The sequence below is a fragment of the Battus philenor genome, unplaced genomic scaffold (genome assembly GCF_028537555.1).
Source record: "Battus philenor isolate CCGP_79_NKW_IND1 unplaced genomic scaffold, ilBatPhil1.0.hap1 SCAF_30, whole genome shotgun sequence".
In the NCBI taxonomy this organism is placed as follows: domain Eukaryota; kingdom Metazoa; phylum Arthropoda; class Insecta; order Lepidoptera; family Papilionidae; genus Battus; species Battus philenor.
Window position 1 is genome coordinate 6,012,837 of NW_027181694.1, and position 22,234 is coordinate 6,035,070.

The following is a 22,234-nucleotide window of genomic DNA, read 5'->3' on the forward strand; positions in this document are numbered from 1 at the left end:
AATATTGTTTTCTTTTTCACCGATAATTTTGTTGTATTACTATCGGGATCAGTTATTTTTTCGAAATAATGTATAATGCAAAAAATTGTATTACAAAGCTAATTTATATCGGTGTGGCCATTACTCTTGTCACATCTTGTTTTAAATATTTCTCACTTTTTCCGGGTTACGAAATATTTATTTTGCGGGTATTATACATGGATTTTACTACTAATAGAACCGTGGAGGTATAGCTACGATCTGTTCCTACCTCTCTATAAAAAATTAATTTTGTAAATGGCTTCTATCAGAGTGAAGATTTATAACGTCGTCAAATACTAGCATATAACCGTTTTTGTTTTAATTTTCCACCTAAGGACGCTGTAAATAGAGAAATTACCTAGCTTCTAAGACGAGCCTATTAATTTGACAAGAAATAAGTGCATATGTGATATTTATGTGATAGAATATAGTATTAAAAAGGAGTTTATACATATTTGGATTGATTGGCCTTATTATTCATCCTATCCTTCGGATTAAAGTCAATTTCAATTCACTATGTTTTCAATGTTACTTCAATTGCACATTGAAAATTCATTTAAGCAAAATTAATGTTGCTTTTAAAGGTTATTAAACTATATTTGTTAAAAATATTAATTAAATTGTACAATTTAAAATACTTGGTAACATTATTGCAACTTACATTATCCTTCTGTCATTGTAGTATCGTCTACATGTCAGTTCTATTTTCTTTTGCGAATTACGTGATGACGTTTCTTTGACTGCAGTAACTAATAAAGTTATTTATAAAATAACTCGCGATGAATATTAACAATGCGGGTGATGAACAACCATCATCTTTGCTTTTCGATGAGGTAGCCAGCCCCAGGTGAGTGGGTTTATCACAGTTTTTTTTTGTAAGTTTTATCACCTACCTGGTTGACAGCTGATTTTGAGCGCCAAAGTTAAAAGGCGGCAAATGACCATAACGTGTCAAGTTCTTCTCTCATTTTTTATGTGTCTATAACGGTGAATTGTGCGTGCTTTTCAGAAAAAAATCACGAACAGATAACTCTGGTAAGAAAAGCTGGAGCCTAATGGACAGAAAGACGGATCAAGAGGTAAGTTTAACATACAATTCCCGCCTTACCGCGTATCAAATTTTCTAGTGCTTTATCTATTAAATTCCTTACCATCTCGTAAATTTTTGACACAAATAGAACATCTGAAGTAAATCTCCATCATCTATTTATTGCCTGGTAGTGATATTGATTCCATAATTACCTGAAATATAGTCTCGTTCTGTATGCATGTTCCTACTTCACCAAGGGTTATCTTCACAAAAATATAGGTCCCTAGGCTTCTATTCGGAAGCCAAGGGACCTATTTTTCCATTAATAATCTAATTTGAATTGTAAAAGTTATGTTGATGCTTTATTTTATCATAAATTAACTCCACTCGTCAGCTTCGCGTTGCCTGCACTGCTCTTGTGATTGTAATTTCATAAAATATATTTAGGATCTTATTTATCATGCCAACCAAAAAATTGTACCCTGGTTTTAGACCTTTAAGTAACTAAAGTTTGAAAAAACTGTATTGTTTTTGTAATAAACATCCTTTTTACTTCCCTTGCAGAGCCAATTTCCCGAAATGTATTCTTAGCTAACCTCTAAACGGCTAACAGAATGTTCATAGCATATTTAAAGCCTCTAAGCCTCTTCTGGTTTTAGAGATATTGTGATGAGTCAGTACATGGATGGAAATTTTAATTATATGTTTAATTACTTAAAAAATTCATAATTATTTCGTTCATAGATGTCCAAACTGAACAGTGGCCTCTTCTATAGATTTCCAATAGAATTGGTTGCATGTGATCTATTTCCCATATCTACCAATTATCTTAATAAGGTTACCAGTCCACCTTGGGTGACGATATCCAATGCTGGGATTGCTAGTCTGTGGTCTTCGGAATATATGTTGAACTGTATGATAACTAAATATAATAAATAGACTAAATGATGATATGGTTGCCATCCATGTTAACAATGTGTCTGTATTTTTTATGTGAAAGCACATAGGGTTGTTGGTTATAGGTGTAAAATCTGTTAAGAGGATAATGAATAGCGAATTTATCAGCAAACACTATTATAATTTTTACACTTATTTCTAATCACTCTTTATAAACACTCTAAAACTCTATTGGAATGTGACAGGCCCATAATTTTGACCAGTACAAAGTATACAGAGAGAGATAGTATATATGAAAGTGTTTTTTTATACTGTATTATTTCTGAAACAATTGATTTGTAGATAGTGTTCTATACATTATTTGACAGCAAATGAGCTATACTTCAATGCTTTTTTATTTACTCTACAAACCTTTACACCTATAACCAATCATCCTGTATAAATGTAGTCAATGAATTACTATACTGAATAATTCTGTATAGCAATTGGTGTATAGCAAATGGTCTACCATATTGTCGGGAGACGGGTCTGGTAAAGGCTGGTGACCTTTATCAGGATTAGAAAGGCCTCCTATTGGCAATAACCTTCACAAACCACACTTCACTCCCTTCTTCTTCTTCGTTAGCTGATAAACACCCACTGTCAGGCATGGGTCACCCCCAAAGATTGACGTAATAACTGGTCTGGCACTGCCAGCTTCCAGTGATTTCCTAACCTTAACTATGTTATTGGTCCACCTAATACAATGACTACCCAAGTCGTGTCTATGGCTTGAACATTTCTTTAAGTCAGTGACTTTGGTTCTTGTACAGATCTCTTCATTTGGGATTAATCTCATTAACCTAACAAAAGCATAGCCATCTTCCATTCCTCTCTCGGAGTTCCTTCATATAATGAAACAATGGGATTTGTGATCCCAATGCCATCACCCAGTCTTTACCCCCTATCTATGTAAATTTTAAATGTTTCTATTGCTGCCTTAAAAGAAGATTCCATAAATGAGCTGGTATTCACTCTTGATGGGCTCAAATTCTTCAGCAGAACATGTTCTAAACAGGAAACTAATGGAACTTTCTGTTCCCTGGAAAATAAATATAGCCCATGACCACAACTAACATATTTAAGGAAATAAGTATTAATAAATTCATAATTAATTTGTATGTGATGGAGGTAGGTGTGAGAGGTATGACAATGAAGTCTATCTATAGTCTGATGAAGAATTTAAGCCTAAAGGTGAACAGCTTATTTTTAGAACAAGCTTTTAAAGCAGTATTGGTAGGATTGTTCAAGATTTGATTAGGTAGAAGAAGTGTGGGTGGTGAAGGTGAACAACAAAGTATTGCTAAGAGACCTTTCTAAACCTGGTATGCGGGTTGTAAGTCCCAAGCATCGCTCTGGTTCTTCTAAAACACGACCTGGCACATGTATAGTTTATCCCTGGAATCAATATTCCATTAAGCTCTATATTCCAGTAAGCTTAAGGGTTCCATGGCGGGGACTCCAGCTCGAATTCGAGTGCCGGTCTGGCGTAAAAATCTGAGAGGAAACCATAGCCTCCCTGATATGCGACAAAAAACTAAAAAAGAGTTCATTCACCTCTGTAAAAAATTATAGGAAAAGCAATAGATAAAAGTAAAGACTAAAAAAGTAAAAAATTGTTAACAAATAACACAAAGATAAAATAAAAGCAAAATAAAGTAATGTGATATAGAATATAAGAAAATGTAAAAGTAAAGAGGAATGAATGAAAGGCGATACAGAGCGAAAAGGAGAAAGATAGTGGAATTGTGAAAAGAAAGAAATGAACGACAGATAATATGAAGTATGAAAGAAGAGAAAGAAAATAAAAAAAATGTATGTGAAAAAATAAAATTAATGTATGTCCCACACCAGGTACGAGAGGCTCCCAATAATGGGAGTCATAAAAAAAAAGATTCCATGGCTTCAGAACTAGTTGTTACAGATGTATTGACATCTGTAACCCTTGAGTTTTCTTGCTTCAATAAGTATTGTCTAAAAACAGTCACTGAAAACTTCCTAAGTATTAGAGGAACCGTAAAGTAATGCCGTCTCTGTCTACATATTTTACAGAAAAACCGATTGATTTGTTACCGCTGGGATTAATATGTATACTAGATGGCAAAATGTTGTTGATAATAAAGGTGAACATATTGTTGATTAGAAATAAAGACTTGTTGAAAATGTAGTCGTGTGAATTTAACTTTGGAAAGCGACATTACTTTCTGGTCCTCCAAATACCCATTACTCTTGTTTTAACTGCAGTGTTTAGATTAAAACATAAACGCTTGATTGGTTTAATATATTGCTAATTTACTGTCAAATAATGAATGCTATATATTACCTAAAAATAATTGGTTTAAGAAATAATAAATAACTTAATAATAATATAGTAATAAAAAGTGTTATCTAAATTTGTTTTACTATATATTAAAATTAATTATTATTTACTATCTATCTAATAGATTCAGGCGTTACCTCGCTGAAGTCCATCCTAAGTAAGAAAGGTACTAATATATAGCTACTTCCGCTATGCAGTTGTAATTGTGCAATGAAGTGCATCACCTGCCTTCCAGCTGATAAATGTGCAGTGCATTTATAGTAGAAGTAGCTATATATTAGTCTCTTTCTTGTTTACTATCTGTCCCTACAGATTTAACTGCTAGAAGTCATTGGCCAGTAGCATTTCTATAAAAAAAATGTAACATATTTCAGTGATCACATTATGCAGGGTGATTATTTTAAGTTTAATGACTTCGTTCTTCTGGGGGCCTCTTCTCTGAGTAAAATGAGTTTTAATTTTCATTCTATTTCATCCTTCGCATGATCTTTCATTCTTCGCTTGCAGATCTACTTTCTTGCATCTTTTTCCTTCATTTACATTGATAGATCACAGTTTTTTACATTAACTATCATAGACCCCTTATAATTATTTTTTTATTTATAATTATTTAAAATAAAATAATATATATATATATACATTAATAAACATGTAGTAAAAGTATTAAGAGGGTATGTATGTAATAGATTCAGATGTTACTTCCCCGGAAGTCCATCTTAATATAGAAAGGGATTAATATATAGCTACTTCCGCTATGCAGAAATCCTACAATGAAGTCATAACATCTGATCATGCCCCGTGGAGGGGTGAAACACGTGTAGAGTAGATTAACGGTGGTAGTTGTGTTTCGCATTGTTTGCCGCACGCGCATTTATCAGCGGGCTGGCGGGCGGTGCACTTTGTTGCACGACTACTGCTGCATAGTGGAAGTAGATATATATTATTCTCTTTCTTAGTTATTAAGAGGGTGCTATGCAGGGTGATTGTAAATATGCATAAAAGCATTTTGCTAACAGTCTATACCAGAGTTCCCCAAACTTTATTGTGTCGTAGACCCCTTGCCATGTTTTTCCGTGTTGGGCAGACCCCCTACTTACCTGATATTGATTTCCTGTAAATTTCTAACTGTAGTGAAGTTTAGTGTTAAAAACTTAAAGTAAAAACACATGTTAATTTATACATTTATTAATTGAATTTCAAATTAAAACTACTCAAAATAAAATTTTGAATCTTTTATGTAAAATATATGTAACATTAAATAAACATAAAATAAGCTATAAATAAAATAACATAAGCAATAAGTCAATATTTTTAGTGAGAAGGATGAACCTGATGCTGTAATAATAAATTATCAACATTTGGCGTCAATTTTGTAAGTAATTAAAGTAATTTTTAAACATATATATTTTTTACATCATAGGTACTTTTATAAATAATGTAAATGTTTTAATATTATAAGATAGTATGATGTAAGTAAATAGGTACTATCAGTGTATGTGTTGAGATCCACTATCGTGGACCCCCAAATTTTTTTTTGCTGACGTAGGCCCCTTGCAGGTTGTCATAGACCCCTAGGGGTCGATATAGACCACTTTGGGAATCACTGGTCTATACATTCACCTTATTAAAACTTTTATATGTATGTAACCAATCATACTGTATATGATGTTATTTGCAGGTACTCCAAGAAATGGGCTTATGTCTCCTAGAACAAGACGAAGGGGAAGCTCTATGTGAAATTTCTGCGGTTACCTCTGTGAGTAATTTTTATTAATCTCCGACATAATTGGGGTATACGGTGATCAAGGTCACTACCCATTTTTATTTATAAAATAGACAGATATTTAAAAATATTGGCACGTAATAAATCTGACAGCGGGTCGGTGGCGCCATCTAGTACAAGAGAATGGAACGTTCCTTCCGGAAGTGGATGAGTGTGGAACTGACCGGAAGTTCCTACTCTAGTGAAACGTCAGAACCATCGTGCAGCCATGTTGATTGTGACAGTTCAAAATTGAATATGGCGCGAAACGGTCGGTGATGACGGATTGCTTGCGTCCCACCGTAATCTGATTAAATCCGCGTTAGTTTACATTGTTTTGTGTAATTCATTATTGAAATTGAATTAAAGCCTTGTCCACGAGAAATGCCACCAGATGCTTCTGTGTCCTCGAGAAGACACTTCGGTGGTCCAGGATAGGCCTGTTTTTATTGATCACCTCTTTTCAATTCTGTGACAGTATCTTAGAAAAATATGGCGACGTTCTTTATCCCCCAAGAGGGAGACTGTCACTTTCCAACGTATTTTCGAGCTCCATTTCTCACCGCCATCTTTCTCTTACGAATACGGGACACCCTGGACACCAAGGTCTGGTCCACCGCTGTGTCACAAGTGTACAAGGCATGCGTCGGGGTTAGTCTTATTCAAGACAATACATCTCGTGGAATCTCAGCAGACCCTTGGTGTCTCCAGTGTCCTCGAGAAGACACTTCGGTGATCCAGGATAGGTAACCCTGTACTCCTACCCTGTTTTTATTGATCACCCCTTTTAAAATTTTGTGACAGTATCTTAGGAAAATATGGCAACTTTCTTTACCTCCCAAGAGGGAGACTGTCAATTTCCAACGTATCTTCGAGCTCTATACCGCACCGCCATCTTTCTCTTACGAAAATGGGACACCCTGGTCACCAAGGTCTGGTCGGGTTTAGTCTTACTCAAGCCAATACATGTCGAAAACTCTCAGCAGACCAGACCCTTGATGTAGCCGGTGATCTTGTGGAGGCATATCAGTGATCCGAGATGGGTAGCCCTGGGTGCAACTCCCGTACACCGAAGTACACGGGCAGCAGTCACGTCCTCCTCCAGGCACGTGTAGAGAACGAAAGACCATGGCCGGTTAAGACCCCTGCCAAGCTTAGTCGAGGTAGCAACAGCTTACAACAAAGTCAGAGGAGTGCTTTTTTGTGATTATTCACAAATATCTTTGATCCACTAATTAGAGCAATTCATTTCCTACCCTTATCACTATTACAATTTTTCTTCACTAAACTTCTTCGAGTCTAATAGAGTCTAAGATAGTCTCAGAGAATCAAAGAGACTCTCAGATGGTATTAAAGTCATTACCAGAGTCTTAAGAGGTTCTCAGAGAGACTAAGCGAATATTATAGTCTAAGAGATAATCAGTAAAGACTAAGCTAGTTTTATAGCCTAAAAGATTCTTAAAGACTAATCGAGTATTATAGTCTAAGTGATACTCAGAGAGACTAAGCAAGTATATTCTTTGTGATTCTCAAGAGATTCTTGGAGAGACTAACCGAGTAGCTTAAGTGATACTTAGAGAGAATAAGCAATATAGTCTATGCGATTCTGTAAAAGACTCAGCTAGTTTTATAGTCTAAGGGATTGTCAGAAAGACTTAGTTAATATTATAGCCTAAGAGATTCTTAGAGGGACTAAGTGAGTATAGTAGTCTAAGAGATTCTTGGAGAGACTAAGCGAGTATCTGTTAGTCTATAAGATCCTCGGATAGTTTCTGATAGTTTAGTTTACTAGTCTCAAATAGATAAAAATAGTCTCGGAAAGACTTAGCAAGTCTACTAAAGTGTAAGAGATTCTCAGAGAGTCGTTAAAGTTTCGGATAATTTACAAAAGTCTCAAAAACTCTATGAGTGCCTCAGGGAGTTCTAAGCTGGTCTATTAGAGACTCGAAGAATCTACGAAAGTCTCAAATAATCTAAGAGGCTCTTTATGGGATCACTTTTACAAAGGTCTGTATTACAGTAATTAGACATATGCCAGAAGCACTTATTGCGCTTTTTAAATATATAATACCATTCACAGCACAAGCCGAATCTCAAGCGGAAACGTGATATAGAAAATGTGAACCCCAACATCAACAGTTCCATAACCTCACCGAGGAGCAGGTTCAGTCCGAAAAGTCCGAAGGTGAAGATACACAACGCAAATCCTGGACCATCCAAGAGTAAAAGTCCGAGGAGCGTTGATAAATGTGAGTATCAGAATTTAAACGAGAGCTGAGGTGAGAAAAGGACTTATATTTAGCCACTTCCGCACATGCAGTGGTAGTCGTGCAACAAAGTGCACCGCCCGCCAGCCCGCTGACAAATGCGCATGCGGCAAACAATGCGAATCACACAACCGCCACCGCCAAATCACTCAACACGTGCTTCACCCCTCCACGGGGCATCTTCAGGAGCTATGCTACACCGATTAGTGCCAAACGTTGCACTTTGTTGCACGACTACCACTGCATGTGCGGAAGTGGCTAAATATTGCTCCTTTTCTTACTTAGGATGGACTTCCGCGAGGTAACGCCTGATTCCATTAAATATTTAAGAGCTAAGGTGATTGATATAGCTTGAGGAATTGCTCGTTGTGTCTGGAAGGTTCCTGAGTGGTGGACTGAAGACATATTCAAGGTTGTGGTAGTGCAAGACATTGTGGTACTCTTTGAAAGAGGCCTATACCTTGGAATGGACGTCCATCTGATCACATGATGATGATATAATTTTTGTATATATATATTAGGATGATCGGAAAGTAATGTCGCTTTCTTAACCCTTAATAGCCTGATTTACGAAAGCGATTTTTTTTATACTGTGTTTGCTTGAGGGTCTAGATGAAGGGAAAAATAGATTTTTTTTTTAATATTTCGTTGGAAAGAATATTATACAACAGTAAAATTCGTACAGCCAACCTATAAAAAAACTAATAGTAATGTGATCAATCGGTTTAAAAGATTGGTATCAAAATTGAATCTCTAGGCTGTTAAGGGTTTGGTTAAATTCACACGACAACATTTTTAACGAATTTTTATTTCTAATCAACAATATATTCACCTTCGTTATCAACAACCTCTTGCCATCTAGTATACAAATCAATGCCGGAGCGGTAACAAATCGATATGTTATACTGTATATGTCGACAGAAACGACATTACTTTCATGTGTTGCAAATGTTTAAAATTCGCTATATGTAACCTTTCGCAGCTGCACTAGATATAAACTATGTTACAGACGTCAGCGTTCTACTTTAAAATGTTATATGTAATCAAAAAAAACCTAAGTAGTGGAAGTAATTGTATTAATATATATATATATATACTAGCTGATCCCGCAAACGTTGTTTTGCAAAAAAAATTAAAGTTTTTAATTAACAAATGTAAGATAAGAGTTGATCGTAGAGGGGTGAAAATTTAGGTTTGTATGTATTTTTGTATGCTGTATCATAATAAAATAAAAACCAAAAAAATTGTCTAAAAAATTAAAAATAAAATTTAGGGGTGGACCACCCTTATCACTTAGGGGTATGGAAAATAGATAGTAGCCGATTCTCAGACATACTGAATACGCATGTAAAATTTGGTAAAAATCGGTCAAGCCGTTTCGGAGGAGTTCAAGTTCGAACACCGTGACACGAGAATTTTATATATTAGATATATATATGCAATAATTTAGTTTAATAAACAATCACTTCATATATCAATATGGACTTTCTAAGTTTTAAATCTAAAATTAAAAGTATATTATTAAATAGATTCAATTGAAATAATTACACAGAACAATTAATATTTTAAAGAATTTCAAGTCGGGAGGTTGTTGATTTTAAGGTTTTTCCAGAATACTGTATGTACTTATAAAAAGGTTCCACGTAGGGGCGGTTTAACCTATAGTGAAGGGTGTGCAACGCACACGGGGGCCGCAGTATCAGGGGGCATCCGCGGCGCCCCCTGAGACAGCTAAGAACATCGTCTGAGACCATCACGGTACAACAATGATATGACAGAAGCGGCCAGACAGCGCGGTGGCGGCAGTTATCAAACGCGAGCGCACTATGGGCGGCTTCTTTTTCCAACATTTTGTTTCAACTCGAAATAAACCTCATTTCACGTATTTAAAGTTTAGAAGCAGCCAGTATTGTATACCTACTTATAAAATAGGGCGGCTTAACTTATAGTGCAGGGTGTACAATTCACACGGGCGCCGGGGCGCTCCCCGAGACAGCTAAGAACATCGTCTTGGAATCTATCGCGGTTCGCCGCTTAGTTTCGCAACAGAGATGTGCTACAGGCATAAAAACAATGAGTGTTATTCTGCCGTCATTAGAAGAAAGGCCGTAACTAATACCATACTGTAAGCTATACCTACTTATAAAATAGCTTTTTTTATGGCCCCCGCTATTGGGAGCCTCTCGTACCCCTATTTTGTTTGAGACAGGGATTTTATTTACAAATAATTTTTTCAGGGTTTTATCTTTATTCTACACTCACTTTCATTCTTCTCAATTTCTTTTATTCTTTTCTTTTATCCTTCACAATATCTTGCAATTTTTTTTTGTTCTTTCATTCCTTCTTGCTTTCATCGCCTCCCTTCCCTCATCTTTTTTTACTTTTAGGTGGCTAGGTACAATTTTATTTCTTATTAATTAGCTTGTTGGAATATGAACAATACTTTCTTGTTACGACCGCAAAGTTAATAGTTATAGCCGCGGGGGAGGGGGGGGGGGAGTCAGGCCTATAGGACGCCAAGGTTACATTGCACACGAGCTAGAGCCGCCCCTGGTTGTACGAAATACCTTAGATCATGGATGCACAGACCGCGGCCCGCCGGTCGAATACTGGTGGCCCGCCGACAGCAAAAATAATACTCTCGTACATTCGAAAAATATTGAATTCTTTTCTAGAATAAAAGCAAAAAAATTTAATTACCTGTACTTCTGGCGGCCGGCCCGCCATCAGTTCATGACTTGCCCGAGTGGCCCCTAGTCTTAATAAGTCTGTGCAACCATGCTTTAGACCTTCCTTTTAGTTTTAAATGTAAATTTAAAACATATTATTAAACATATCTAATATATAAAATTCTCGTGTCACGGTGTTCGAACTTGAACTCCTCCGAAACGGCTCGACCGATTTTTACCAAATTTTACATGCGTATTCAGTATGTCTGAGAATCGGCTACTATCTATTTTCCATACCCCTAAGTGATAATTTTATTTTTAATTTTTTAGAAAAATTTTTTGGTTTTTATTTTATTATGATACAGCATACAAAAATACATACAAACCTAAATTTTCACCCCTCTACGATCAACCCTTATCTTACATTTGTTAATTAAAAACTTTATTTTTTTTGCAAAATAACGTTTGCGGGATCAGCTAGTCTTATTATACCATTTAAGATCTTTTTAGCTGATGGAAATATATTGAACTTGGTTAGTTGATATTATAATGTACACATAATTATTGAATTTAATTTTAAAAAAGTAACTATTGAGTTTTTATCTGGCTGTCACATTATTATTTCCAGCCTGTGATAGATTATTGCTTATAATACTAAATAGGCCGACGTTTAAAAAATGAGTGACAATAGCTATTTGAATAAATATATTTAGAATTTTAATTACTGCGTAGTTTATAGGCTTATATAAAGTGAAAGTATTATGAGTAAGAAAAGGACCAATATTTAGCACTCTGTGTTTGGCACTAATCGGTGTAACATGACTCCTGAAGATGCCCCGTGGAGGGGTGAACACGTGTTGAGTGATTTGGCGGTGGCGGTTGTGTGATTCGCATTGTTTGCCGCATACGCATTTATCAGCGGGCTGGCGGGCGGTGCACTTTGTTGCACGACTACCACTGCATGTGCGGAAGTGGCTAAATATTGGTCCTTTTCTTACTTAGGATGGACTTCCGCGAGGTAACGCCTGATTCCATTAAGTATGAAAGTATTATGTACAATATGATTTCATGTATGATTTCTTATAATTTTTCAGCTCAAACCATGCATTCGACTGATCTGTTGGAAGTAACGCTCCTGTATGATTACCTCGTCGAGAAGGAGACTCCAGCTGGTCAGGTTAACTCTCAGTGTCTCCCACCCCACGGCGCCTTCAGTTCCACCAGTTCCTCCAACTCCACGGGAGGCAAGAAGCATAACCTAACCCGTAAGATATTATCTTTATCGCGCATTTTTTATTATCACGCACACACGCGCACACACAGAAAGACATATGTGTATACATATATACTGTTATATATATATATATATATATATATATACACAGTTTTATCTACAATTTCTCTCGACTACTTTCTTAAAACAGAGAAACGATATTTCAAGTTTATTAGTAAGATATTATCTTTTCTTTCATAGGCAAATGTGAACAAATCCTATTTCAGTGCGAAGGATTTTTTAACTGATAATAAAACTTTGGGAAAAAAACATCCACCTGAGTTTGACTTGTCTTGTTTCTATGCATCATTTTGCTTCTCAAGCCAACCCTACTGTTTCGTCTGCTAAAAGTCTTTAGTATATTTGTAAAACATTATTTCAACTATCTTTAATATTCAAAATTAAAAAAGGTATATTATTTAATAAAGGAGTATTTAAATGACAAGAATCCTTCGCAGTGATGTTCTAAATTACAATACTCTGCGATAAATATTGCACATCGACCTTTGGCAAGAGACAATCTGCTAATTTCGGCTTCGTAGAGGGTTATCTTTGTGGCACGAAATACAGTCCGGTGAGAATTAGAATTTATTTTATTTTACCCCAACATAAAGCCACCACTTATACAAAAATTGGTGTATTTTTTACAAAAAATAAAAATAATTATCAAAAGAATCAAATGATACTTGTTGTAACAGCTCCTAATAGATACCGGACTGTTTGTATTTTGAGCGACAGAGATAGCGCACAACTAAGCCGAAATTATCCGATTGTCTCTTTCCAAAGGTCGATGTGCAATATTAATCGCCGGGTACTGTATTTTATTTTACTTTAGGCTATATGTGATAAAGTATATATAAAAAAATCTATATTTTAAAACATATGTTGTTGTGGTGTTTCTTCCTGCATTTTCTCAGAGTAGAGTCAAAAACAAAATGAAGTAAAAAATGTTGTTGATCAATATTCCTTTTAAAAGTTCCAATGTTGTATATATGATTTTTTAATAAAAAAAACTCCTCAGACTTATGTATATCATATTAAAAGGAATAATAATCAATATTTACTTCTATCCAGCTCTAGGTCTAGAAGAAGAGATGATAATAAATAAAAGAAGTAAATCGGAACCAGTTGGAAGTGACACATTCTCCGTGCTGTCTGATGAAATGATACTCAGTGTGTTTCGGTGGTTACCCAAACGCACCCTCGCACACTGCATGCTGGTATGCAAGCGGTGAGTTACAATTTTTATACATGTGTGTTTCATCACCATAATAGCCATAGGATGTTCAATGCTGGGCTTTCCACCAGGATCAGGATCTAGCTTCTTCCAACGTCCTTAACAAGGTTGTCTGTATACCTTCTAGCTGGTTCTTCGATGATATACCAGTCTATGAAGTCTTATGACTAACAATGTCATCTTTTCACCAGGTTGAACAAGGATTCAAGGAAACCCCCCCCCCCCCCCTTTAGTCTTAATATTGCATCAATTAACTTAAGTTTTTTTAAAGGTTAACCCTTAATAGCCTTGAGTTTCAATTTTGATACCAATCTTTTAAACCGAATGTTCACATTACTATTAGTTGTTTTTTTATAGGTTGGCTGTACGAATTTTACTGTTGTATAATATTCTTTCCAACGAAATTAAAAAAAAAATCTATTTTTCCCTTCATCTAGACCCTCAAGCAAATACTGTAATATTAAAAAAGTCACTTTCGTAAATCAGGCCACTAAGGGTTAAGACATGTTTTATGACGAGGATGTTCATGCCTTGCAGTGGGCTTGCCAAGGGCTAGAAAGAAGAAAAACGTTTCATGTGTGCTTGGTGACATATTCAAATGATGATGTATTTAGCAGGCTTCGTACTCCTGGAGAGGTTATAGATGTGATTTATTCCACTGGCGACACGCATGCGATGCACAAAGATCACCCACCACACTTCTCACCGTCGAACGCGAACAGCGAACAGCGTGGGCGATCCGAGGTAGGATCAGTATCCTTCCTTAGATTGCCGAGTGGTCCACGCTGCCCTCCACACTTAACTCCTCATTCAGTACACTATCAGTAACACTGACCAGACATACGCGCTAGCGGCGAGTTCTGCCGGCTGGGTCGCGCTGGGTCTGTGTCCTCGAGGGCTGGCTGGGTGAGCCCCGCTGCTTCTATCTCGCGGCCACTACCTTTGTGACTTCCTCGTCTCCCCGCCGAGTACTGATACGGATTCGGAAACTCGACTCCTGAAATTTTATATAGTTCACGGACCCCTCCTTTCCGTGAACTCATTTCCGATGAAGCTGTAAAAGCCGCAAGGCTAACAGCACAAACTTCACACGAGACTATAGATGTGATTTCTCTAGAAATTCGAATTGAATGTTCATCAGATGAACCAGTCTCTGAAGAGCTCAAGAAATTCGTTTAAATGGCAGGTTTCTGGTCACATTATGCAATCCCCTTTAGGTAGACCGACAATAAAGTCAATGTCTTGGGAAGTAGTTTGACTTTAACTAGGTCATCTTTCAACTTGGTGTAACATGGATTCAGCAGTATCGAAGTGGACGCGGTTTTGGTCCAGCTCTTCACAAGGCACGGGGGGGAGGGGATTCTCCGAGTACCTTCATCGGTTTAAGCTCATGGAGTACCCCTCGTGCTTCTGTGAACTGGGTGTGGATTAGACCGTGATCCAGTTAAATCACTCAACACGTGTTTCACCCCTCAACAGGGCATCCTCAGAAGTTATGTTATACTGATTAGTGCAAAAAGTCCAAACACAGTTTTATCTTTATTGCACGACTACTGCTGCATAGCGGAAGTAGCTATATATTGGTCCTTTTCTTACTTAGGATGGACTTCCGCAAAATAACGCCTGAAATATAATCATTGTTGTGATATAAAAGATGTGTTTCAGATGGTATCGAGTGGCATGCGATGAAACATTATGGCAAAGGTTGGACCTCGGCAATAAGGTTTTGTCCAAGAACGCCCTGGGAAGGATCTTGGCACGGAAACCCATCATTATCAGACTGGCCAGTACCGAGGTGAGTTTCTACTAAATACACAACAGCAATGCCGGTAGGCATTTACTGGGTAGGAATCCCACATACCCCTGGACCTCCCCCCAGAGGCGGGGCATCTTGAATACCGGAAGATTTCCCAGAAAAAAAAGTATAGGAACAGTCACCGTGGCGATATTTAAGGAAGGCCTGGAGTCCTGGTCCAGGAGTCCTGCGCTGTCGCATCTGTCAACTTCTCGTGACCTATGTCATCGGTCCACCCAGTGGAGGGGCCTGTCCACGCGAGTCTCAACTCGAGAACCTTTCGGTCCCAAAGGCAATGACTTCAGATGAGCAATTCTTTGAGCTACGTCTTTGATCTTGGTTCTTCTGTGGATCTCCTCATCTCTTCGACCTCCCAGCAAATCCGAGCCCAGTCCTCTCCATTGTTCTCTGGTTGATCTTTGGCCTTCTTATGAGGCCCGGTAAGTGATCACGTCCGGTCTGGCGTAAAAATCAGGGAGGAAAGAATAGCCTCCCTGATAAGAGAAAAAACAACGAAGGATTCCTCTCATTTTGTAGAGCAATAATTACAAAAGCAATTTACAAAAACAAAAGCCTAAATAAGATTAATAAAATTGTAAATAAATAAAATTAAAAGCTAATGTGAAATAAATGTAAAATAAAAAGAATATAAATAAACAGAAATAAAATAAATTAAACGCTAATGTGTAACGAGAGAGGAATGGAAGGTCATAGAGCGAAAGAGAATGAAAGAAGAAAGATGGAATGAATACCGAATGAAAGATCATAAGATGCATGAATGAAGAGAAAGAAAATAAATAAGATTGTGAAAAATTAAATAATGTTAAATAGTCCCTGTTCCCACACAAGGTATGGGGTACGAGAGGGTCCCAATAGCGGGGGATATAAAGAAAAAGTGATCACGTACAGGGTCCGTATGTCATCACCTGCAACACACATTGGACAAAAAATTACTTATTCTAATATATAAAATTCTCGTGTCACGGTGTTCGAACTTGAACTCCTCCGAAACGACTTGACAGATTTTTACCAAATTTTACATGCGTATTCAGTATGTCTGAGAATCGGCTACTATCTATTTTCCATACCCCTAAGTGATAAGGGTGGTCCACCCCTAAATTTTATTTTTAATTTTTTAGACAATTCTTTTGGTTTTTATTTTATCATGATACAGCATACAAAAATACATACAAACCTAAATTTTCACCCCTCTACGATCAACCCTTATCTTACATTTGTTAATTAAAAACTTTAATTTTTTTTGCAAAACAACGTTTGCGGGATCAGCTAGTTAATGTATAAATAAATAGCAATTTCTCATATCTTATATATTATTAAGAGAGTATCTATCATTTATATGTTTAAAAATGTTTTACATGTTATTGCAGATAGCGGAATGGCATGCAACCACTCCGGTGACACCTTCCAGGGTACAATACCTGGACCTCAGCATGTGCACAGTGGATAATCAGACCCTGTGCTGTCTGCTGGAACGATGTCCAGGTCTGAAGAAGTTGAGCCTTGAAAGCGTGCAGATGACGGATTCAATCTGCAAACTTATCGGTGAGAAATTATTGCATTGTAATTTTATTCTATTGTGATTTATATACAGTAATACCCCGCATAACGCGAGGGATACGTTCCAAAAAAATTCGCGTTAACTGAAATTCGCGTATAACGAGGTTTATGATTAAACATAGTCAAAAATTATTACAAAAAAATACAAATCATTTTAATCGATCACTTTAATTCTAGGAACACTTTATGCAATACATACTCTTATTTTTTACGGAAAAATACATCTATTGTCTTTTGGGTAACGTTTTGTTTACGTTCTTGTAAAATACGTTCATAACACCCAACACTGTTTTTAATTGTTTGACATATGGTCAAGACACCATAGAGAAGTTGATGACTACATTATATTTATACGCACTCTTTCGCGTAATTCGAGGCATTTGAGCGCGAAATTTGCAATTCGCGTTATAGTGAAACCGCGTATAACGGGGTCGCGTAAAGCGGGGTGTTACTGTATAAATGAAAAATATATAAAATGATACCGAAGCCAGTATGTGTGTATAAGATTCAGCGCTGGGAAGTGGTTTAAAAAAAATGCGAATTACACAACTACCACCGTTAAATCACTCGGAAGTTATGTTAAACCGATTAGTGCCAAACACTGTGTTTGGCACTAATCGGTGCCAAATCGGTGGTCTGGTTAGATTGATGATGCCCCGTGGAGGGGTGAAACACGTGTTGAGTAATTTGGCGGTGGCGGTTGTGTGATTCGCATTGTTTGCCGCATACGCATTTATCAGCGGGCAGGCGGGTGGTGCATTTTATTGCATAACTACCACATGTGCGGAAGTGGCTAAATATTGGTCCTTTTCTTACTTATCCTGATATACTTCACAAGAAACTTCCACTTATAGCCATCAGGCTGATTGTAGATAAGCACAGATAAAAAAAATAAGTGGAAGTAACCAACATGGACAAGTGGATTGGCAAGTCAAAGTGGACAGACGAGTTAAGGTCTTTGTAAGACACTGGATGCAGACTGCTTCTAAATGGTCTATTTAAAATATGTGTGGTATGCCTATGTCCAGCTGTGGGCATTCTATATTTGAAATGAAGATAATTAAAAAGTTATAATAGTTCATAGTTGTTATATACATGACCTATGTGTATAAGCTGGAGCCTCGAGGATCTGGAGTAGAGACCATAGAGATGCAGAGTAAGATGTCCCCCCCACAAGGTGGTCAGACAAGATAAGGACAAAAGACACTGGATGCAGACCGCTTTCAACCGGTCTTATTGTAAATGTATGGGGGCGGCCTATGTCCAGTACATAGTCGATATATACATGACCGTCACTATATATACATGGTGGTCACTATGTGATCCTATGTGGTCAGTAGTATGAATATATGTATAAACTTTTATTTACAGGCAGATGCAGTAACATGGAAACCCTGAATTTGACAATGTCAAGAGATATCACAGCGGAGGGCCTGGCAGAGATATTAAAAGGATGTGTTGGGTAAGTTGCCCATACATACACACACACCGCCCATACATACATATATATATATACATATAAGAAAATTTCTCTCGACTATGTAGGTATATACTTTAAATAAACGATATATGCGTTGTTCTGAAAATAGAGAAACTACATTTAAAGTGTATTATTTATATTGTCGATTCCATTCAAATATTTATTCTGCAATATTTTCAATTATCGCTTAGACATCTCAAATACCGACTGCTTTACCGACTACAATGGACGCCATCGTAACACAATTGTTAACAGCGCCATCTATGAAGTGTCAAGGTTAAACAGTAACTGCTTTACCGACATTTAATAATATAAGTTTTGTAAATAGATTTAAGAATGAAAGATATCACGAAATAACAGTTACTAAAAAAACCTATATCATGTTTTCTATTAGTCTTCAGGCGCTGAACATCTCATGGTGTTCCTTGGACGAGAGAGCACTACAAGTCCTGGTAGGGGCTTTGCCCCAGAAATTGCAGCGGCTGAACGTGGGTGGTGCCAGGACTATGACAGATGAGAGTAAGTTATACCTTCAACCATAAAATCCTGATATCATCCGCACTACTTCATATATATTGACTCCATTATCCATATATATAAATTAATATATATATAAAAGAAATATATAGCAGGTGTGGCCAAACTGCAGCTCTTGGAACTTTTATTTTTGGTTCCGATTGTCGAATTATTTCAATATTTCAATTCATATAACCCATGTCAGCTGCTGGGAAATCGAAACAAATTACTGTCGTGAACAATTGTTAATATTATTCCAGCATAGAATTAGCGAAATCCAAACACCGATCGTAATTAACTAACCGGCGTCTTAAGTATTGTTAGGAGTGCTGTCATATACGCGTGCATATATCTAACTACAATGCAAATGTTTTGTGTACATATATATATATTTAAATTTCCTTAAATTTTTCTCACCTTTCAGTGGTACAGAAGCTGGTGGCACGCTGCCCTAGACTCCTTGAGTTGGACTTATCAGACTGCTCGCATCTGGGAGCAGCTGCTGTCCTGGCTGTGTTGGCTCTCTCTCATCTGGAACACCTGGCTCTAAGTCGCTGTTACCTCCTACCTCCTCATGTACTCACGTAAGTTTATTATAACTTCAGTCATAGGATGTCCACAGTTGGACGTGGGCCTCCACCATTTAAAATGGGACTGTCAAAGACCTAAATAAGGTGCATACACCTTGTGGGTAGACATTCTATATTTACAGATCAATCGTCTCCATTCCAGAACTATAAGGTTCCACTGGCCATCTGTGAGCTTTTTGGCCTGATCTCCGATTGCTTCAACTTGCTAATCCATTGGACTATGTCAGACTTCCTTTCTTCTACGATTCTTCTAATTCTTGACTTGATCTTCTATAGAATCTCGAGTAAAGACCTCACCATGGGCTCGGACTAATATCTCCATTCAATATGAAAATATAGTTTGGTAATAATCGCTCAATAATTCCATTTTACCAGACCTGAATGTTATTCAAGTTTAAAGGTCCAAGATCTATGACTCGCTTAGAGATGAACAGGTCAAAATAAATCACATTTAGAATCAAATGATATAACACATTCCAGCAAAAGCTCTTTCCGTAGTAATCCAACACATAAAGTAATTTTTCTATCGCAGAAAGTTAAGCAGCATGCCATCGCTGCAGTATCTGGAGGTGTGGGGCATGCTGCAGGCTGGCTCTCTGAGTGCATTGCGAGCAACCCTGCCCTCTATACAAGTGAACCAGTTCATGTTCAGGTGAGATACGGTCTTTTCAGACAAAGAGAGGAATGCCAAAACAACTTACTAGTAAAATTAAAAAAAATATATCATAAATTATCATATAGTTAGTATATCTAGTTACACAAACTTGTTGGCTTATTTATATATATATATATATATATATATACATATATATTCACTTGATTATGTTGTCGGTTTGCCTAGTGGGGGGGGGGGGGGGGGGGCTACTCCTCATCTACCTACTCGTAGTGGAGTCAAGTTTGAAAAACTAAATACAAGATTGATATGAGCTAATATTCGAAACGGTTTAACAAGATATTTATTTATTTCTTACAAAAATACAATGGATATGCATTTAAATATATCTACATAAAAATTAAAAGCGAATTCCGTTGGTTATATTTATCGCGAGGTATAAATTATTTTTTTTTAAATGGTCCCCGCTGTTGGGGACCTCTCGTTCCCCTATCTCGTGTGGGACAGGGACTTTTTATTTCTAGTAATTTATTCATATTTTTTATTATTATCATTCTTCTCTTTCATGTATCATCTTATCTGTCGTACTGTTTCTTTCGTTCTACAATTATCCCAGTCTTTCTCTTTCATTCCATTAGCCATACATCCATCCTCAACCACTACTTTCTAGGTTTCCTTACTATTTTATTTTGCAACATTACATTTATTGTTCAAATATTTAACACGTATTTTCTTTGTAATTATCATCTTATATTATACTGTTTATTGCACTGTTTTTGGTACTACTATATTTCTTTTATTTCTATATTTTAGTGTTTGTCTTATTTTTACCTATTGCATTTATCACCACTAAGCCACAGGTTGGCTACCCCTGGTATATATATATACAGAGACATTTTGGGATTAAAAATTCTATGCCTCATCTTTTCTTCTTCATAGTAGGGTAGTTAGCAAAAATAAAAAAAATATTTTACAACTACCCCCCAAAACCAGTGAGGTAATACAAATTTTATTTTCAGCGCTATCGCAAGACCCACTGTTGGTGCACGGAGGACTTCAATATGGGGACTCCGTACCCGAGACTGACACACTATACAGCGTGATCCAAAAGTGTTCACAGCCTTATTGTATATGTGTATTAGTGTTAATTTAGTTCCCCAAATATTAGACTGATAACAGGTATGTTTGAATATTCACCTTTTACATAGCTAAGCTGAGATCACCCTGTATATTTTAAAATACTCCTGTTGCATTGAAAAATATTCAAAATTAAAATGCGAAAAATCGATTCACAGTATTAACACTGTAATATTAAAATCTTATACAGATTACCTTCAAGGCAACGCAAACTATCGCTAAGAAATCTAATATACAAGATGTTCTAGAAAATTAATTAAAAAAGAAAGTGTCACAATTTTTTTTACCTGTAATATTATATCTAATTCTATCATATATTATATATTTACTTTTTTCTTTGTTACTTTTTTTTATTTCATAATTTTTGCCACTACCTATCATTTCGACCTGGTTTTGCTTGACGTTGATTTATGGGACACTGTTTATTCGTAAATATATGTAATTCGAATATGAATTTATTTGAAGTCGTTTGATTTTTTTAACGTAAAAAGTGTTTTTTTTTTTTATTAAAAAATTGTTTAGACAACCTTTTAAAATTGTGGCAATGTCTGTTTAGGTAAATTAATAAATACTGTTATAAAAGTTAGTTATGTTATATTTACATCGAAGAGTTTTTTTTTTATTTATTTTTCTTTAATTTTATAAAACATTATTTAAAACTCAGAAAAAAAATTAGATACACCAAAATACTGTTTATGAAGCCCACTGATAGATTTCCTCAATGCTTTGGTTGGGACACATTCCACAAGGATATGATGAACCTCCTGAACCACTACACATTTTGTGAAATTTTGTATAAGTGTTTTAGTTTTTTAATATGCCCTGAGCGAAACCTTATGGTTTGACTGTCCCGTCTGCAGATTTCCACTTGCATAAACCAGGGTATATTGATCACATGCGGTTTCCCAACCTTTTTTGTGTGATCCTTAAGTCTTTTTCTAAATTCTTACGCCTCCTTATATAACACATAATTAAAATATAAAAGCGTAATAGGGTTAAACTAGTGTCAA

General features: G+C 36.4%; 1 protein-coding gene across 1 annotated transcript; it reads left to right on the forward strand.

Moving 5' to 3' along the window:
* Positions 1 to 691: 691 nt before the first annotated feature.
* Positions 692 to 21,432, forward strand: LOC137927285 (S-phase kinase-associated protein 2-like). Its single transcript, XM_068771068.1, has 13 exons — positions 692 to 868; positions 1,031 to 1,100; positions 5,986 to 6,063; positions 8,150 to 8,318; positions 12,100 to 12,270; positions 13,353 to 13,509; positions 15,181 to 15,310; positions 16,699 to 16,873; positions 18,260 to 18,350; positions 18,763 to 18,887; positions 19,309 to 19,468; positions 20,007 to 20,126; positions 21,107 to 21,432. The coding sequence occupies exons 1-13, from the start codon at positions 801 to 803 to the stop codon at positions 21,171 to 21,173; spliced, it is 1,581 nt and encodes a 526-aa protein (XP_068627169.1). The 5' UTR covers positions 692 to 800; the 3' UTR covers positions 21,174 to 21,432.
* The last annotated feature ends 802 nt before the right edge of the window (positions 21,433 to 22,234 follow it).

Bases quoted from the DNA above. Each gene is read 5' to 3' on its own strand.
- LOC137927285 (XM_068771068.1), top strand. From the start codon at position 801: ATGAATATTAACAATGCGGGTGATGAACAACCATCATCTTTGCTTTTC. The intron at 18,351-18,762 runs GTAAGTTGCCCA...GTTTTCTATTAG, and splicing joins ATATTAAAAGGATGTGTTGG to TCTTCAGGCGCTGAACATCT. The intron at 19,469-20,006 runs GTAAGTTTATTA...TTTCTATCGCAG, and splicing joins CTACCTCCTCATGTACTCAC to AAAGTTAAGCAGCATGCCAT.